Genomic DNA, 19,453 nt, shown 5'->3' on the forward strand with positions numbered 1-19,453 from the left:
ATCCCTAAGTCATGACATCCATCTGCCTATAGTTTCTCACAGTGTTAATGTCAAAGGACTTCAACCAAGCCTTAATGCGGTCTTTACCCTCAACCACTTCCTTGAAGGCATCTTGAGACATAAAACTTCAGTCTTAATATCCAGCATGGTACCATTTCTTTGATTCTTTGTGTTAAGTTCAGAACTATTACTTGATCATCAGCTGATCAGTTGATCATCGACTAAACTGTTGCCCCAAACACAGAATGAATGACAGAAACAGACCACACACACACACACACACAAAACGTATATTCAACTTAAGATAGGGCAGTAGTGCATCCAGTTCCTAAGAGTATTTTCACTATACTGTGCTAATAATGTGAATGGTTGTAGATCAGGTTGGTCTATTGTGCTCAATTTTATTAAATGAGAGCATAAGATAGCATTCAAGCATCAGCAAAAAACATAAGTATGTTGTGATGAATGATTATATGTCTTTGGACAGTTGACCCTTTGAACAACATGGGTTTGAACTGCCCAGGTCCACTTATATGCAGATATTGTCCAGGAGTAAATACTACAGTACTGTTTGGTCCATGGTTGGTTGCATCCATGGATGCAGAAGAACTGTGGGTTTGGAGGACCAACTATAAATGCAGATAAACTTCTGCATTGTTTGAAGGTTAGCTGAATATGTACCAAATCACACATATACATACTTAAGAGGTTGAGTGTTTTAATGAAAATATTTCAAAGACAAGTAGCATTGTTAACAATCATCCCTGTGCAGTTACACAGGATTTTTAAGTGTATCTATGTCTAAGGTAGTCCTTAAAGCTCTAGTTATATTGGGAACATATACGGGAAGATGTATGTTGGCAAGTGTGTAAGTTGGTTTTGTCTGTTAATTCTCTCTACCTTAAAGAATTGTTTACTTGTAGCCCTAACTTTTTAGATATCATAGCCCTCCATGACCTGTTCTCCATCAATACTCTAGTTTAATTTTCTATCATTCTGCCCTTGACCGTTCATCTTCCTATAATATTAAATTGTTTGTGAGTTCATTCCTATACCATGCAGTTTCATGTCAGTGTGCTTTACTCATAATATTATAACTTCCTGAAACTTTTTGTATTATTTTTTAGTTAGCTAACAATTTCCATAATCTGATAATAGTGTGTTTCCTCCATGAAACCTTCATCAAACCTCCAGCTGGACCTGATGTTCCTTTTTTTGTGCATTATAGTACTCTGTACATACCTTTGTCTCCTCACTTAATTGTATGTTCTTTGAGAGCAAGGACCATATTTGATAGCATCTAATAAAGAACCTCATGTAATTAAGAGACATTAAAATGTTAATTAAAATGAACTGAACTACTCAGCACAGTGATTTCTGAGCCTGAATGCACTCTTAGACTCTAGGTCCAGAGTTCCAAAAACCTTTCGGATTTTGTTACTTAAATTTTCTGTTGTCAAATCAAATTGTACTCTCCTTCTGTAATAATTAACTGTATCTTCTAACCTTGTTTCCCTCTCCCAAAACTTAGCAATAACATAGATTGCTCCTTCCTCTCCTTCACAAAATGCCTAATAATTACTGTTAGCTTTCTTTTTTCTTCATAAAGTAGCTCAAATTGCACATTAACACATACCTAGATGTTTATAGAAGCTTCATAATTGATATTTCCTGTCTCTAGTCAGTTTTTATTCTAACCCATTCTGTTTGTCATTACCAGATTAATCTTTCCCAAGACACTTTTTATTATATCACTCCTTAGTTCAAAATCCCACAGTGGTTCCTTACTATCTTCAGAATGAAGTCTGGATTTTTTTTTTTTTTTTTTAATAGCAGGATGTTCCTTAATCATTTCTGTATCTCTGGCATGGGATATAGTGACTGGCATTGGGTAACTTCTTGTGAAGTAAATGAGGAGAACATGTCAATGAACAAATAACAGGCTCTATATTCTGTTCTTAAATTTATAGCCTTCTAATGCTATTACAAAAATTCTCCAGTATAGTCAGAGTGATTACTTCTTTTCCCTCCCCCAAACACCTTGCTCTCTCATATGTTCCTTTTAAGGTACACATTATGTTACTCTTTTGCTTTCCTGGCTTGTTATCAACTTTGATTTTATATAAAGTACTTACTGTGGCTTATAAGACCCTACATGATCTGGATCCCAGCTGTGTCTTTGAATTCATCTGCTATTCATTCTTCCTGCTATTCATCCTTTGTGCTTCAGCCAACTGGCCTCCTGATTGTTGTTCTTGAGCCCGTGAAACCACCAGCCTAGGCACCTGTGCACTGCTGTGTCTTCTCCCCCTCATATGCATTTGTTCTCCACCTTACTTAAGTCTTTGCTCAAATGTCACCATCTCAGAAGGTATTTCCTGATCATCCTTGTTGAAATATTAGCCCTTATCACTCATTATCCCTGTGCCTTGATTTCTTTTTATCCGTAAAGCTCACCACAACCTGAGATACTCCACATCTGTGTTTAATTATCTTTGTCTTTTAAGAATATAAGCTCCAGAAGGGCAGAGACTTTGTTTTCTTAACTTTGTATCCCTCTTGCCTAGAAGATGTGTAATACATATTGAATTAAAGAGTAAATATATGGAATTTATATGCCTTTGTGCACTTACTTTCCTCTTTTTCACCTATTCCGTCCTTAATCTGTTCTTTCAGAATAATTTTCATTCCTGTTTTCTCCTGCTGCCCTCAGTAATCTTCTGTGAATTAGTATAAAACCTATCCTTGGTTGTATACTGATGCCTACAGAGTAGAGGAATGGTTATCAACCTCCTCTAGCACAGAATTACAAATGGTCTTCCTACTCAGTGTGGTTCATAGGCTGCTTATTGTGTGACCATTTCCTCATCTGTTGCAAGAATCAAATAGGATGTATTCAATCAATGGAGTATTTATTAGTGTTAGCCAGAAAATTAAAGACTTTATTGAGAATATGTGTCTCAGCCCTATTCTAAGTGTTTGACTTTAATTAACTATTTTAATCCTATAGGTACTATTATTGTCCCCAGTTTATTAACAAGAAAAACCAGGATTTAACTGCTTAAAGTGTGGTCCATGGACTTGGAAAATCTCCCTAGTAGAAATGTAAACTCTCAGGCCCCTGCCCAGACCCACTGAGTGATAATTTTTTTTTAAAGTAATATGCTTAGACCCCAAACTTGAAGATGCAGTAGGATCTCCAGTAAGACCAGAACTTTAATATTTCTAGAGAGCTCTATATATAGGTGATTTTGATGGTAGTGAAGGTTGAGTACTCCTGAAGTAGATCCTTCTTGTCAGTGTTCCATAAAATACAGTGAAATAAAATTGAAACACTTAAGTCATTTGATCCCCGTATCATCTACAAATACAAGACTAATAAAATTAGAAGGGTAATTCCTAAAAGTAATCACTTTTTATTGGCATATTTTTATACTGTGCCCTGTTTTGGGTGGGTTGGGGGAAGCTACCTTGTCTTAAGGACATCATCAGTATTATTCAGTAAAACCGTTAAGGCAACATTGCTCTAAGCATGCTTGATTTGCTAGGCTCAGTACTGGATTCCTGATTTATTCTCTTTTCTCAGTCAATTAACTCAGCTGTGGGCTCCTGGAAAATTCTAACTTATCACATGTCATTAACCTTTGGGATCCCTGTAGACTAGTCCACACTCCCCAGAAGTATTAAACTTTTAATGTGTGTGCATCTGGTAGGCCACCAGGACTGGATGTCATACTACTTTGTAACTACCTCTGTTAGGAACTTAGCATGAGAATGAACGGATACAGCAATGTGACATTTAAAACATGTATTACTCGTTTGAGTAGTGAAATGGTGTTTGAGTTAGCTATAGCATGGTTGCCTGGTAATGTGACTGCCTGGGTTAAAATTCTGGCTTTGCTGCTTACTAGCAAGCACTATGACCCAGTCAAATTATTTATCTTCCCTATGCTTAGATTCCTTATCCACAAAATGGGGAAAATAATAATTCCTACAGGATTAAATTAGTTAATAAAGGTCAAAATCTTAGAATAGGGCTGGCACCTATATTCTCAATAAACAGTCTTTGATTCTCTGGCCAGGAATAATAATTATCCCATTTATTGAATATGGCTTATTAAGAGTTCTTACTACACATGAAGAAATGACCATGCAGCTAGTAATTGAGAGAATAGGATTTATACTCTTGTATGTCTCTCCCTAAAGCTCATGTCTGTCTAGATAATGCTCTGCTGTATATAAACTTGGTTATTAGGAATTAGAATCAGTAGCAATGAGACTACAGTGAGTATTTTCTTATCTTATAGTCTACAAATTGTTTTTACCTAAGTGGTGTGATCTGATACTTTAAGCAGCTCCATGGATGATAGTAGGGCATTATTCCCAGTTAACAGGTGAAAAACTGAGGCTTAGAAGTTTTCCAGGGTCCCAGGCTGGTCTTCTCTCTCCTAGACAAATTTCATTTGAATAATTTTTATTACATCTTGAAGAGCCGTTTTATTCCTTAATGGTGCATTATATATGACCAGAAGCATCATTGCCAGCACTGTGCTTTTTATTTGTTATAATCCCTAGAGTCAGAACAGACAACAAACTCCTTCCCTTATCACACATATTCACTCAGTCATCTGCCACCCAGTCATCTCCTCCTCCACATACACAAAAATGCATTGAGGCAGCACTACAGGGAGGCACTGCAGGCTGTGCCTGGGCTGCTACTCGCCAGCCTGGTTTCTGATTTATCACCTTTCCTCTGCCTGATAACTGGGCATGCACAGAATTCGGGGTCAGAACTTAAGCTATCATTATCCCCTGGTGAGGCTTTGAAGAAATCTATACCTGGAGTCTGGTTTTTATTTCATTTTCACTTCTTGAAGTCAGGATTGGATTGGATGATTTTTAACATACCTGCCAGCTTTAAAACTTTGGGACTTTTTTCTGGTAATGTCATTCCTTTGGTTATGTTATATTTTTTAATGGGTAGTAACACAGATTATAGCCCTATTTTATATATGTGAACAAGAATGACAAGAAGATTCAAAGTAAGGATTTTTTAGTGAGTTTAGCTGAAACTAAAAATGGTCATAGAGTAGCTTGATTCCCATCCAGTTTTTTATTCGTTAAATCAACCAGATACTTGGAATAATTTCTCATAGTCGTTTGGAACAGCTTTTTACTTTTTTATTTTTTTCCATCTTTTGGGGGGGTAATTAGGTTTATTTATTTATTCTTAGAGAAGGCAGTAGGGTTTGAACCCAGAACCTCATGCATGTCAGGCATATGCTTTATCACTTGAGCTATATCCTCCCCCCGAGAACAGCTTTTTAAAAGTTAAAACTTCCCACTAATTTTTCTCTAATATAGATTGAAGAAGGTTGGCAGGTTTGGAGTAGAACTAAAAAAGAATTCAGTTATTAATTGTTGTTAATCCAGGCATTCTGTTCGCTCCTATCAGTCACATTATATTATGCATTTTCTTTGTGGTACGGGGTCCATCAACAACTTCTCTTTAAATTTTAAGGCATAATATGTTAGAAATATTACATAAGCACCTATAATTACCAGGAAAGTGATATACAGAATGTCATACCTTGTTCCATAATTATCAGTTACAGAAGAAGCAAGAGCATACAAAGATCAAAAATAAAACCTAGATATAGTGTTCTGATAAGTGTTCCCAGAAGCCTGTCCAGGTTTTGGAGGAAGAACAGTGCCTCAGAGAGCAGGCTTTGCAGTCAGATGCTGCAGGTTTCAGTGCCTCTCCTGTGATAGATGGCTCAATACATTTGTGTGTCTGTGTGGGCGTGGGGAGGTTCGGGGAGAGATGGATAAGTGAGTATGTAAAATCACAACAAGAAGTAGCGTGATGATAAAAAACAGGAAAACAGATCTTGGAAACTGGGGCACAAGAGCAGTCAGATACAGGAAACAGGAAAGCACTTGAGCTTAAAGAGGTAAGTCAAAAGAGGCAGGGTACCAGGGCTAAAATAGAAGCATAAGAAAATCTGGATAACGAGGTATGTAAAAGTTTCAGTGTACCCATAGTGTAATGATAGGTTCCTAAACACTTTTGAGGACATTATTTCATGTGATCTTCACAATAACCCTGCTAGGGTGATAGTAAATGATTGTTCCTAATCTTGACTCTTTAGAAAACAAAAAATGGGAGGTTACTCATTTTTTTCAAGTAGCTCTGAGTAGCTTTGCTAATAACCAGCAGTGTTGCCCAATACAAGTCACTTCTATTGACTCAGTTAGTTTCCTCATTTATAAGATTTGAACAATAATTGTACCTACTTCATAGAGTGAGAAATAATGCTTACAAAACGCTGAGCATGGTGCTTGGCACATGGCAAATATCAGTAAATCCTGGATATTGGTGCTGTTTCTCCTATGAGAGCTGCAAGTTGAATAATGATGTTCAATAGATGTTATTTTCTGCTGTACTATATTGCATCTTTTAGAACGTAAGTGGGCTGGTTATGCATGTCTGTTTCCGCATATGTATTATTTCCAAAATGATTCTAACCCATGTTAAGTTGGTCTTTACTCAGAACATTTGCCAATTGTTGGGTTACTCTACATCTCTTAGGATGTTTCTTTTAGTGTTTGACCCAAAATTACATTTTATCATTTGTGCAATAAATCAGCTTTCATATTTTCCTACTGTTTGTTGAAGAAGGTAGGTCGTGTTTCATAAAATAGCCATGACGTCTAGAACGATATTATATTGCTTGTATATTTCATACATGTTTTGTGTTTTCTTTTACATCGTTAGCTCTAGTGACAGGGCTACTTTCAATGTTTGCATTTTTGTAAGTGTACCTTCAGCAGATATGCAGTCATATGTATTATAATAAATTTATTTTTCAGTAGTCTTTGTGTAGTTATATTTCTGGTCCAGAAAAAGGTGATTTTAAAAATTGCCTGTGACTTCAAGGGGCATTTCTAACTAATTTGGCTATATCACACAAATATGAATATTCCCCCAGACTCTATTACAGTACATCCTTGGCATTTCCTACATTTGCACTCTCTGATTTTTTCAAGTTAATAGAAATTATTATAAAGATTTAAATAACTTTGTTTTGTATTAAAATAGCAGATAATCATTCTTCTTATCCAATCTGATATTGCTTGAACGTTTGAACCATTGAGCAGACGATATTTTGCACAGTCCAGGATTTATAGCTTCTTTTCAAACCAAAATTCTAAGTAGATACACATTTCCAAAACAACTCTGTTTTTGGGTCAGTGTCTTACACTTAATTGGAACTCATTTTTGCTGTGTTAACTCTTACCTTGAAGAGTTATCTTGCTTTGACTTTTATCCTACTGGTTTGTATTTTTCAGAACTGTGAATCAGATCTCTGATTTAACTCCTGCTTGTGTACTCCATGATACCTCAACATTTTGTTTTGGAGTGGTCAAAAGTGGTTCATATTTGTTGGTCTTTTTCAGTATTGCCTTGAGTTGCATTTTTCTTGGTATCTCTTCTTGTAATTTTTCCTAATACAGAATTCTGGAGTTGCCCCTTCCTCTTTACAAGGCAAAACTACATGTGGCTTTCCAGCTTCTTTTCTTAGGTTTACTGCAATTTTTTCAACCCAAGTAGGGAGAGAAGAAAATTTATAAATGTTTAAATTGGGTAGGTGTGTCTTAGTGCATAAGGGTGTGTATCTTCGTGTGTATGGGGAAAGTGCGGGCTTCAAAGCAGATGTAGGTTCAGATTACAGGACCAGAACTTCTTGGCCATGTGACCTTTGGGCATATTTGGGCATATTATTTTAACTTCTTGCTATCATCTTCATCATCTTTAAAGAAGATCAATGATACCCCTCTCATAGAATTGTTCTGATTTTTAGTTAAAGAATTTCTAGCATTATAGAGGATTATCAGAAGTGACACCCCCTCCTAAGGAATAAGTTTTAGTGAGTAAAGAAAATGGCTTATTTACTTAGAAACAGTGAGCAGGGTCCATCCTTCCCAGGTACAGTAATCTATTGATTATCCTTTGAGACCAGTATACTTTGAAAAAGCTATGAATGGGTTGTACAAATGGTGGTATTATTTTACTTGGACTCCAGTGTCTTTCAGTTGCTAGATGAATTTTAGCGGTTTGATATTCATTTTACTCAAAGCTAAAGGACTTGAAATGGTTCTTTAGTCACTAGTTCAAATTGAAAGCATCTCAGTCAGGTTTTTACACAAAGAGGACATAGCAGATATTTGGTTGGCTTTTATGAGGATTGCTTACTGTAATATTCTTTCCCCAGGCATCTGTATACTTCCCCCCCAATACTTCAAGTAACATTAAGTAGTGTCTCATGATTAGCCAAGAATTCCAATGTAAAGGGGCGTAGAATCCTAATGTTACATAATTTATTCTTATAATTTCCATTTATGTGTAGTTATGTGAAAAGTACTAAGATGTGGTCTTGCAACCAGTGTGACCTTTTTGTGGAATTACTTTAGTTATTTGTGCTACTTAGTTCTGTTCTTTATATAGTTATTTTGAGTGTCCTCTTACCCTACGTAAACTGATTTAAAACATCAGGAATGTTGGAACTAATGTAATATTTCTTTCCTTTTTTTAAGTACAAATTATTTTTCTTAGTGGAATACTACTACTGTCAAAGAAGTTTTCTGCCTTAGATCCATTGGTTATTTTTCACTGCTTTCTCTTTAATTGGAGAAAGCAAATCTAAAGATGGTATTCACACATTTGTGTCTACTCTAAGTTGGTATGACTGAAATAGAAACAGGAATATCACAGTTGTACATTTAGTTTTAAATAGTATTATTAATTGCTGGGCATGATACATAAATGCCTTCTGTTACAGATCACTAGAAAAATGTTTTAGTATTTCCCCTCTTGTTTCTATTAAGGTCTAGAGATATCTAATCAACTGAAAAAAAAAAAAGGTGAGTAAATGATGAATCAAAATAAAAGGCAGTATTGAATTCATGTTTTACTGTTTTATGGAGAATAACTTTTTATTGTTTATTATTTTCTACTGTATGAATATGATTATGGATCTTTTCAGACCAGGGTACTAATTATAAGATTGTATCTGGCACAGTTTTATATACTAGCTCAATGCCTGTGTTTCTGTTCTGAACAAGGAAAATATTTTAATTTAAAATACCACACATAAGCTATATATACTTACTTTCCCCTGGTACATCACGTCCTAAAGCTCATGGGAGAAAATGGTTTAAATTTTTGTTTTTATGTCTAGATTGTAAGTAAAATCACCTGTCATAATGAGTTGCAAAATGCAAACCTTCATTCTGACGCTGCCTATTTCTCATTTGAATCTGACATATTAAAAAGCATATAATTAACGGTTGACATTAGTAATTAACGTTAACTTATGGTGCTTAATATGCCATCATTCATCCATCAAATAACCAGAAATGCGTAATTTCCTGGCATAAAGGTTTTAATTATATAAAACAGTCCTTCAGTTTTCATATGGCATAAATGTTAAAAGCCCAAAATGTGTTTAAAGAAAATTTTTTGTAAGTATTTGTTGGGTGTTAGCTGTATTTTTTTTTCTTTTTAGGAGTATGCATCAACAATTGTGTCAGGAACTTCAAAGGGAGAATGTGGACCTAATTGTGCAGTCTTCATTATCGGCTAAAGAGCGCCACCTTGCTGCAGTTGCCAGTGCACTATGGAGACATTTTTTTTCATTTTTGAAGAGTCAGAGAATGTCACAGACAGTGCCTCTCTCACAACTTGCGGATGCAGCTGCAGGTCAGCATTGTTAATTTGTTAATTAGTTTCTCATTTTAAAACCTCTGTCAGTTTTTTTCTTCTGTTTTCTTGGTAACAAATTCATTTTTATCACAGTGCAGTACATATTTTGACAATCAGAAAGACAAAAATAATTACATATTTTAAGTTAGGATCCTTTGGCTTGTTTATTATTTTCCTCTTATTGAAGGTAAAAATTAAGTGATTATTTGCTGAAAACGAAAGATCATTTTTAATCTTAGAAATATTGAATGTACATAAATTTCTTATGCATGCACTATTTGGAAAGTAAAGTAGCATTTGATTTCTTCTGGTTCAAGTAGCTTATTTTCAAATTGTATGTGCGAATATGTAGTGTAAGATGAAGTTGGATAAAGAGCAAAAGAATACAGCATGAGTTCCATTCACCATTGAGCAGGTGAGCTCAGACTGACATTGAGTATATAGAATGTTATTGTTCTGACTTATACTAGATTCTATTCTGGGTTGTATTTCTACTTAATTTGACATGTCCTTAGGCTTTAAGGGACTCTGAATCAAATGAAATTATAGGCAAGAATTTGAGTATTTGTACATATATGCACTTTTCCAAGAAGAGGTCCTTATCTTTCTCAAAGGGATATTTTACCCAAAGTATGTTAAGAAGTACTAGAATGGACAGAGATCAGTATGGTGACTGCATGTATTTAAATGCAATTTATATGAAGGTATTTAATGTATTAAAGTGTAATGTTTTTAAAAACCTAAGATGTAAACCAAGGTTTATTTTACCCTATTTTGAATGAGGAAAGCTGAACTAAAAGGACTACATAAAAGACAGCATGAAATAAATTTTTTAAGACCTTGAATTCTGGTAGCACTTCCATAATTAAGACATAATTTATGTAGATTGAAGAGTTCTGACAATACAGTGGTTTTCCAACCGGTGTAATGCCTATGAAAATAAATATGGGTATTCAGTTTAACCAAAGCAGTCATTACTAGCCGATATGACTTATCTTTCTTCCCATTCATCATCCCAGCTCCCAGTTAGTGTTCAAAATGATATCACACAAGTTTAGTCAGTGCTGTCCTAGGTGCTGAAAGTTAATGGTATCTAGATATAAAGCAAAGTATGTGTGGGTTTCGAGTTTGTTTTGAAATAAAGACTGGTAGGTTAGGAGAGAGAAATTTCCTGCATTAAAAAAAAAAGTTATTGAATACCCACTTTTGGCACTGGGGATAGGCCAGTGGGAAAAAAAGGACTGCAGTCCCTTTTTTCATGTATAAGCTCCGTGTTCTCATGAGGATATTAGCTGGAGGGGGAAGTGGGGTCAAAGTTTTTGTTTTTTTTTTTTAATAACATGGGAGAAATTTTAACATATTTATAATGCTTACAGGAATGTTTAGGAGTGAGGGAAAATTTAATGATGCAAGAGAGTCACTTACATTTTAATGCCCAAGAGAAATGGGATCTGGGATCCCTTAGAGGACTTGACCTCAGACGACCTGTAGTAGCAGAAGAGAAGGCAGAGTAAATGGGCCCAGATGGAAGTGGACGATAGCGGTCTACAATCTTCAAGGAATGAGAGGAGGTGAACTGGAAAACAGTAGACAGATGCAACAGGGAGAGTTAGGGGCTGGTATAATCTGATGACATGAGATTCAAAGCTAAAGATTTTCAGGAGGAGGAAGGGAAGATGGTCTGGAAGCAGCAACGTGGACCAAGAAGTAAGCTTACCCTATCTGTAGGTCCAGTGTACGAGAAGTGTGGGAAATTAAATAGCCACCATTTGAGAAAGCTTCATAGAAAACAGTGCTTAATAAGCAATTTATTGACAAACATAAATTGATATAGTACAAATTAAGATAGGGAATCCCAGGTAATCACAAAAAAAGTATATTTGTTTATCATGGTTTCCTAAGGAATTCTAGTTTCTAGGTTTTGTGAATTCTGAGGGAAGTGGAGTATCATTTAGTGTTTGTGGGAGATCACTGTTTACTAGAAGACAACGTCCAGCGTCTAAGGTGAGAGTCAACTCTTCACCTGTGACAGGTGGCAAGTAAATCAACTCGACTGGAGAAGAGTGGGCACTAGAAATATTTTTTGTAATGGATGTTTTGAATGAGAGAGGCACATGAGCAGAGACATCAAGTTTAGAATTTGCCATTTGAGGGAGCCATTACAGATTCATATGATGCTGCTGAGAGAGATTATTCTAGATCTTTTCTTGGAGATCCAGATGATTGCCACAGAAACTTCTCTGACAATATGAATTTAGTTCAGTTTTAATTTTTTGTTAGTTCTACATTTCTAAAATGTGACATTTTATTATTAATTGCTGAATTTTAAAAATCACTATCCATATAATTTGGGGAAGAGAAAGAGTTTTTAAAAAATTCTCAATGTAAGGTTCTCTCATTTTAAATCTAGATTTTACTTTGCTGGCAATGGACTTGCCCAGCACAGCTCCATCAGATCTTCAGCCTCAGCCGGTTATATCAATGATACAGCTTTTTGGTTGGGATGATATCATCTGGCCCGAAGTTGTAGCCAGATATTTAAGTCATTTCCTACAAAATAGGTAAGTGATTTTATTTTAGGTATGCACACTCAAGTAAACCCATGATAGATCAGTACACTAGGAAGGTAAGAATTTTCACAATAAAAACTGAACTTCACTACATACGCTCTCACTTTGGCGGCTTGTTGCTTTTCCTGTGTCAGCCTCTTGACAGTACTAAAGTAGGAAAGCTTTCTTACAGCAGTGTTGCTTTTGTTTTACCAAAACGGTTTGTGTAGGACTGCTTTATCCTCATCCAGAAATGACTTCTTTACACTCACCATTGTGGAAAAAATTACATAATTAATATTGCTGAATCTGTATGTTATTGCAGTTTTAGATTTGTGATAGCTTTCCTCTTCACAGCTAGATTTTTAAAGTTTTGACTTTAGTGTAATCATGAACAAGACACTTCTCCACCCTGGACGCTGGCTTCCGAAGTGTCTCCTACCATGTTATATGAGAAATCTGAGGAACCCCAACAGAAAAAAAAATATACAACAAAGTTAAAATAGAATTAGTAGAGAATAATCAGGAGAATTTGAATAAGAATATCAAGATGAGGGAAAATAAAATAAATACATAAACCTGAGAGAAAAGGTAGGTCTTGTCCCAGCTGCCAGTCAGTGAAAATGAAGAGCCATGCAGTTGGTGAGGAATCCTTCTCGAAAGGAAGTTCATTAAGCAAAGTCATCAGTCATGTTCTCACTGGCTTTCAGTTGTAAAGTAAGGGAGTTCAACCTCCACTGGATTACTTTTAGGGTCCCTTCTAGCTTAAGAATTCTGTAATAACAACAGACGTTTATGTTATTTATTAAATACTGTAGCTGAAATTATCTGAAATAATTTTAACTTTTTAAATAATATTGTTGTGTCAGAAACAGCTGAAGAAACTGAAGTGTGCAGATGTTAAATAGCTTTGGGACAGTTGTATAGGTAATAAGTGACCCATCTGAGTTCTCCTGCATTGTGTACCCTTTTTATGATAACTGATACTCAGTATTTCAAAGTAGTCCTTTTACAGTTGAGATTTATATATATTTTTCAAATGCCTGACTTTACATAACATTTACAGTTAGAGAACTTCCTCATCTCTATCCTCACTTATAAAATGATTAGAAATCAGATTCAGTTCAGCCTTTCACTTTATAGAAATTAAAAACAATTTTTTAAAATTTCTTTCAAATGTTATTTTGGAATTCTTTAATAATGACTACCTGTGAAGTGGGGGAGCCAGAAAGGAAGGGAATGGGATTGGTCAAGAGACTCGCATAGAAATAAATTTTGTTTTTTTGTCTTTTTACTTATGTATATGGTCACCATTGCGTCTCTGTTTATTTACTCTCATGGCTGCTTTTTTTTTTTTTTTTTTTTTAAATTGTACTTGCCACTTCCTTTAGTACTATCTCACCAGCTAGTTAAGCCCTTTCCTTGTTGTTCTGGTTTTAACTGTCTTCTTCCTTCCCTCTCTTCCTTGGCATAAGCCTAAACAGAAACTGTCAGTGGAAAAAGGAAAATGAAAAATCAAGATGTTACAAATGAAAACAAAAGTTTTTATCTGAAGTATCTTTTTGTATATATCTGTAGTGTTCATTTTCAGCAATGCATGTCTGCATTAGTGTGTTTGTCTGTAAAATAAGTGAAGCTAGGAACTGGGGGTATTAGAATGGTTTCCTTTATTTCTGAGTATCTGTACACAGGGAACACTTTGTCAGGGTTTTGTTTTGGTTTCTGTTTTTAATATCCATCAACTTATTTTCACAGCATGTTATGTGAAGCACTTTCTCATGCAGGCTGTGTATCTTTTCAAGCCTTAACTGTAAGATCATGGATCCGCTGCATTTTGCAAATGTACATAAAAAACCTTTATGTGCCAGATGATTCGTTCACTGATGTAAATCCTGAACAGGCAGTTGGTAAGTATTGCAGGTGTTTGACTTTCTAGAGAGCTAAGTATATTTAAAATTAACTATTTTGTTATATAAATTAATAGAAAAGATAAAAAAATATATTTGTAATTAGATACAAATATAGACAGAAATGTATTTCCTTTTGCAGCCTGTGTCTTTTTCTTGATATTTTCCCATTATTGTATATGACAAATTTCTCTCCTATAAAGATAAAAGAACTTGTTTCTTGCAAGCCAGGAACAAAAACTTTCTCTCGGGTGACAAGCTATTTTTTTACCTTGAAGAAACTGATCACAAAAAAATGGAAATATGAAGTAAATAACCAGATATCACACAGTGAACACCCTATAAAGAAAAATATCCAATTATGAATAATTTCTTCCCATTTCCTCGTAACTTTTATTTTTAATATCCTATACCGTTCCGGTTGTTTGTAGGGTGTGACTTTTTCTAAAGCTTTATAACCATTTATAAACCTCACAAAGGCTGAACTGAGAAAATGCTCCAAATTTACTTTGATAACTTACTATACCTGTTGGCTTTATATGAGTAACCTTTGGGACTAGGTGTTCACAAGTACACATTGGTTTGTTTTTAAATAAAACCTTCCCATAGTGAGAGAAACTTAGAGGTTTTCAATAATGTGAAATTTTAATTTTAAAAGAAAGCATTGTCATAATTAAGAATATTCCATACTGTCTTATATATATGTGTATATATATAAATTATATAAATATATTTTATTTTAACAGACAAAGAGTATGTGAAACAGTTGGCTGAACTGACGAGGTTGCTATTTAAACTCTCAGAAGTAAAGAATATTTTCTCAAAGGCTCAAGTTGAATATTTGCCCATTCCAGAAGACCCTAAAAAAGCACTTGTTCAGTTCCTTGAGGTATTTTTTATTTAATAGTATAGTTGTCCAGATCAGTTACAGGTATTTTTCCAAAATCTTGAATTGTTCATAAAATTTTTCTGTAAAATGAATTTTTAAAATTGAATCATATTATTGGTTGCCTGCTATTATAAAGTCTGGAGGAGTAAAAATATGAATCTAAGTTATAGCGCAATTTACTCTTTAAGGTCAGCAGAATAATTAAATTTAATGAAAAATAATAAGAGTAAAGAATGCCATATAAAAACCTTACTCCAAGTCTGATCTAGGTTGTAGGAGTATCTTACTGCTGAAATTCCTGGATAACAGTATTCTTCAGCTACTGAAATTTCCTTGTATATGGTCTGTAATAGTTCCAACTCAATGTTTACCACCCTATTACAAACATTGTAAATTTTACAGTAAAATTTTAGTGTATTCAGCATAAGCACCAACTACTTCGTATCATAGCATGGTTGAAGCTTTAAAATGCAATCCATTTGTTTTGTTCTGTCTCCATAATAAATATTCAACATTTTATTTTTAATTATTAATTTTGTAGGAATCTATCTTATGTGATAGGTTTTGTTTTATAGCCTAATTGAGATTGTTAATGTGCTTGGGTTAGTGTTTTTTTAAGCTATTCACAGTAAAACTTGGTTTATTTTCCCACAGAGTGGTTGGTATTAACTGCAGTGAAAATCATTACAACCCATAAGCTCTTTCCATAAATGAGAATTCTTCCACTGGTTTTTATTTAAGTTAAAGTACAGTTGTATGACAATTTAGAGATGTCATATAAATCCCCAAAATATTTAGTAATAATATATGCAAATGTAAAATATACATTTCTCTAAAACCTTTTATTTAGTTGTTGATTGGATCTCCATCTGTAATTAATTAAACACCTATGGTAGGGACCATATTGAACCAGAAAAGGAGGTAAAAGTCATGCACTCCAATGACCATTTTCAAAGGTGCTCCTAACTTAGTCCTGTCCAAATTAATTACTCCTTCATCACTCAGTAAATAATTGTTTGCTAAATGATAGATAATATTATGCTAGGATTTCTTAGGGATTTGAAGACTCCAAAGAAATAGTCCTTGATCTTAGAGAACTTTTACTTATCTGGGAATATAAGATATACACAAAGGTTGAAATAATAATAAAAGACAGTATGCTAAGTGCCAATTAGTTGATAGATCAATCAGTAGGTTAAGAATTCAAAGCATCTCGGTATAAGAAGTTTAGATTTCATCCTGTAAATAGTGTGAAGCCTTTATAAATTTTAAGTAGGTCTGATTTGATCAAATTACTTTAAGAAAATTGGTAACAATAGAATAAAGGTGCAGGAGCACTATTGACCAGAAACTAGTCAGATTTAGGAGGAATTGAAGATTGAACTATGGGATTTTTGAATAATTATGAAATAAACACTGTGTTTAGAAGAATGATGATACCTTAAGGAGAAGTAGGAACATCATGATTTAGGGTGGGCAGGAGTAAGTGAGAAATCCAATTTTAAACCTGTTTAGTTTGAAATTTGTCAGGGGTCCCCAAGATCATCCCCAGGTGCTGTGATTCACTAGGAGGGCTCACAGAACTCAGCATATAGTTGTTCTTACATCTCTGACTGCCACATCTGGCCACAGTAAAAGGTTTCAAAGTGCAGTCAACAAAGAGAAAGAGTGCATGAATGAAGTCTAGAGAAACCAGGCACAGCTTCCAAGAGTCCACTCCCAGTGATGTTACCCTGGACATGCTCAATTCTTCCAGCAAGCAATTGTGACAACACAGGTGAAATTGTCTACTAGGGGAGCTCATTAGTGACTCATTGCCCAGGAGGGTTTTTAAGGGGGCTGGTCACCAAGGCCCCCTTTGTCTAGCACTTATAAAATTCCAGACTCCCAGAAGAGAAGCAGATACTCAGCATAAACTATATTGTCTGCACAAACAGTTTAGGTGGAGTGAGCCATTCTTATCTGGAAATGATGGGAAAGAATCTAAGATTCTAAAAACCAGTGAAGGACCAACCTTGCAAATAGACCTCTTAAGGACAGCAGCATTGGAGCCTGCTATTATAACTCTTCTCTGCATAGAAATAAGTGTGACTTAAAAGCAGGGGTAGTAAAGGCACTGAAAAATAAACATTTTGGAGTCTGGAGAGCTTAAAGCTAAACAGAGAAATACTGAGATCTAAGGCACTGTTTCTCAAAAGTCTTTCATAGACCTCTAGGAATCAGTCACTAATACTTTTCAGGAGTTCTTTGAGCTCAAAACTATATTGACATTTGTACAAATAGTGCAGAAACTATAGTAGGAATCAACAACATGGCCCAAGATTATACTAGTAGTCATTATAATTTTGAATGCCTTGCAATCACAAGAAAAGCCAGTTTCAATTTTTAAGTGTGTAAAAGGGAACTGAGACCAAAAAGTTTGAGAATTTCTGGTCCAGGGAAAGAAGTATAGAGAACCAAGAGCAGAGAGCTGAATAGAAAAGGGGATTCATCAACTATATCTCTTGTTATTCTCATCAGTCCACCTCCCAATCACTCAAATTCACTGGGTTCCTATTCTTTCCTCTATTCTACATTTTACCATCAGCGGGGCTAACTTTAATATCATCTTAAATAACATCTTAAGTCCTCATGTCAAAGCATCTCCAGGGGTCTTTACTTCTGCTCTGTGTCATCTACCCGCTCCCGTGACCAGTCACTGAACCGTGGCATCACTTGGAGCACCTGTCACTGCCTGTCTTCCCAGCCCTCTCAGTGACTTCATCGTGGTCTTCTACTGCCTTTTCACCAAGTGCAGCATTCTCTCAAGGTCTCACTTTCTTCTTTATCTGCCTTAATTAGACCCTTGAGGGCCTCCTCATGTCAGCTATTCTTACCAACACACTCAAAATCTTCCATCCTCTGTCTTTTGGTTACACATGCAAACCTTCATCTTTGGATCACTACAACCACCTGCTGTCTTTCCTCTGTCTTACCTTCTGAGAGCTGTGGAGAATAATCACATCACTATGTATATTGTTGCCATTCATAATCCACTTTGGATAATTGAAATCCATGGTAGGTTCCCAATAATGGTTTAAAAACTTTACTGTTCTCCTTGAACCTTCTAACCCATCTCTAGTCAATCTTCTCTTTATTCTTCTTGTGACTTCTTGCCCCTTTCTTATTCTCACCTTTCCTCGACTCATCCTCATTTATTTCCTTTTCTCTTCTCACTTCACTGCTATTCTCTTACTGTTTCACCTCACATTCCTCTCCACCACCTCCCCATTTTGCCATTTCTACGTCATCCTTTTTTCCCTCTGAGAAAGTTAAGCTGGCATCTAGCGGCTTACGAGAAAATTCTGGGGGAAAAAATCAGTTCATATCATAAAGCTAAACTTTACTTACGGAGGTCTCACTTGTAAGAATTTGTTAACCTCATCTGTAGGTCTTTTTTGTAGGAATTTGGGGATTTAGAATTCCCAGCCTTGTCCTAGAAATATGGTGAGCCAACCTCACCATATTATGTGATCCTTGTATCAGTTCCATGTGTCTTTTACTAAACTTTGCTAGGTCAGACCTTCTATAAATGATTATTGTTCAACTGTTTTTTTTTATTCCTTTAACCTTTACTTTAATTATGAAAGGCAAGATAATTCTTTTTACTTGGATTTTAATTGCCGTGAATATTTATTGAAAAGTTAAGGATGAAGGCCTAAGCATAAGGGGTATGTGCGTGTGTGTGTGTGTGTAGAAAGAGAAATTACTCTTCAAAGTCTGTATTGTATCAAACTTAGAAAGCTAAATTATGTTTTTCCTTATTTATAGGCTGTTGGTATAACTTACGGGAATCTGCAGACACTTTCTGATAAATCTGCCATGGTCACGAAGTCCTTAGAATACCTTGGTGAAATATTAAAATATATAAAACCTTATTTGGGAAAAAAAATTTCCAGTGCAGGGCTGCAGCTGACTTACTGGATGATGGGTATGTATTCCTGACATTATTAAAACTTTCCCAGGATGTACCTGTAGTACCATGATGGATGGGAATATACTAATACGCTGGATGAATCACTACTCTCCCTACAATCATAAGAATAATCTGAAAGACATTGATTTAGTTTAAAATAGTTCATGCTGGCTTTCAAGTGTATCTCTGTTTTGCCACACCTCCTTTCAGAATCTTTCTTATGCTTAGTTAATATTAAAATTAATTATGATCAATACAGAAAATATGCCAACTCCAATTTGCTACCAATAGTCTGTTGTGAATCACTCACATTGTGCATGCCTGGATAATTAAAATGGACCTTTTTTCAATGTTTATCTGTGCTTTGTTAGAATTTAAAACATCTGA

The 19,453-nt window shown here is 35.2% G+C and overlaps 1 protein-coding gene across 2 annotated transcripts in view; it reads left to right on the top strand.

Moving 5' to 3' along the window:
* The window catches only part of MMS22L (MMS22 like, DNA repair protein), a 107,501-nt gene that overhangs the window by 71,224 nt on the left and 16,824 nt on the right, over positions 1–19,453 (top strand). For both annotated transcript variants that reach the window (XM_006187233.3, XM_032484420.1), the window contains 5 exons: positions 9,570–9,763; positions 12,177–12,327; positions 14,071–14,222; positions 14,969–15,111; positions 18,922–19,081. In XM_006187233.3, coding sequence (XP_006187295.1) covers positions 9,570–9,763; positions 12,177–12,327; positions 14,071–14,222; positions 14,969–15,111; positions 18,922–19,081 — 800 coding nt within the window. The remainder of the gene's footprint in view (positions 1–9,569; positions 9,764–12,176; positions 12,328–14,070; positions 14,223–14,968; positions 15,112–18,921; positions 19,082–19,453) is intronic.

The sequence above is a fragment of the Camelus ferus genome, chromosome 8 (genome assembly GCF_009834535.1).
Source record: "Camelus ferus isolate YT-003-E chromosome 8, BCGSAC_Cfer_1.0, whole genome shotgun sequence".
Taxonomy (NCBI): domain Eukaryota; kingdom Metazoa; phylum Chordata; class Mammalia; order Artiodactyla; family Camelidae; genus Camelus; species Camelus ferus.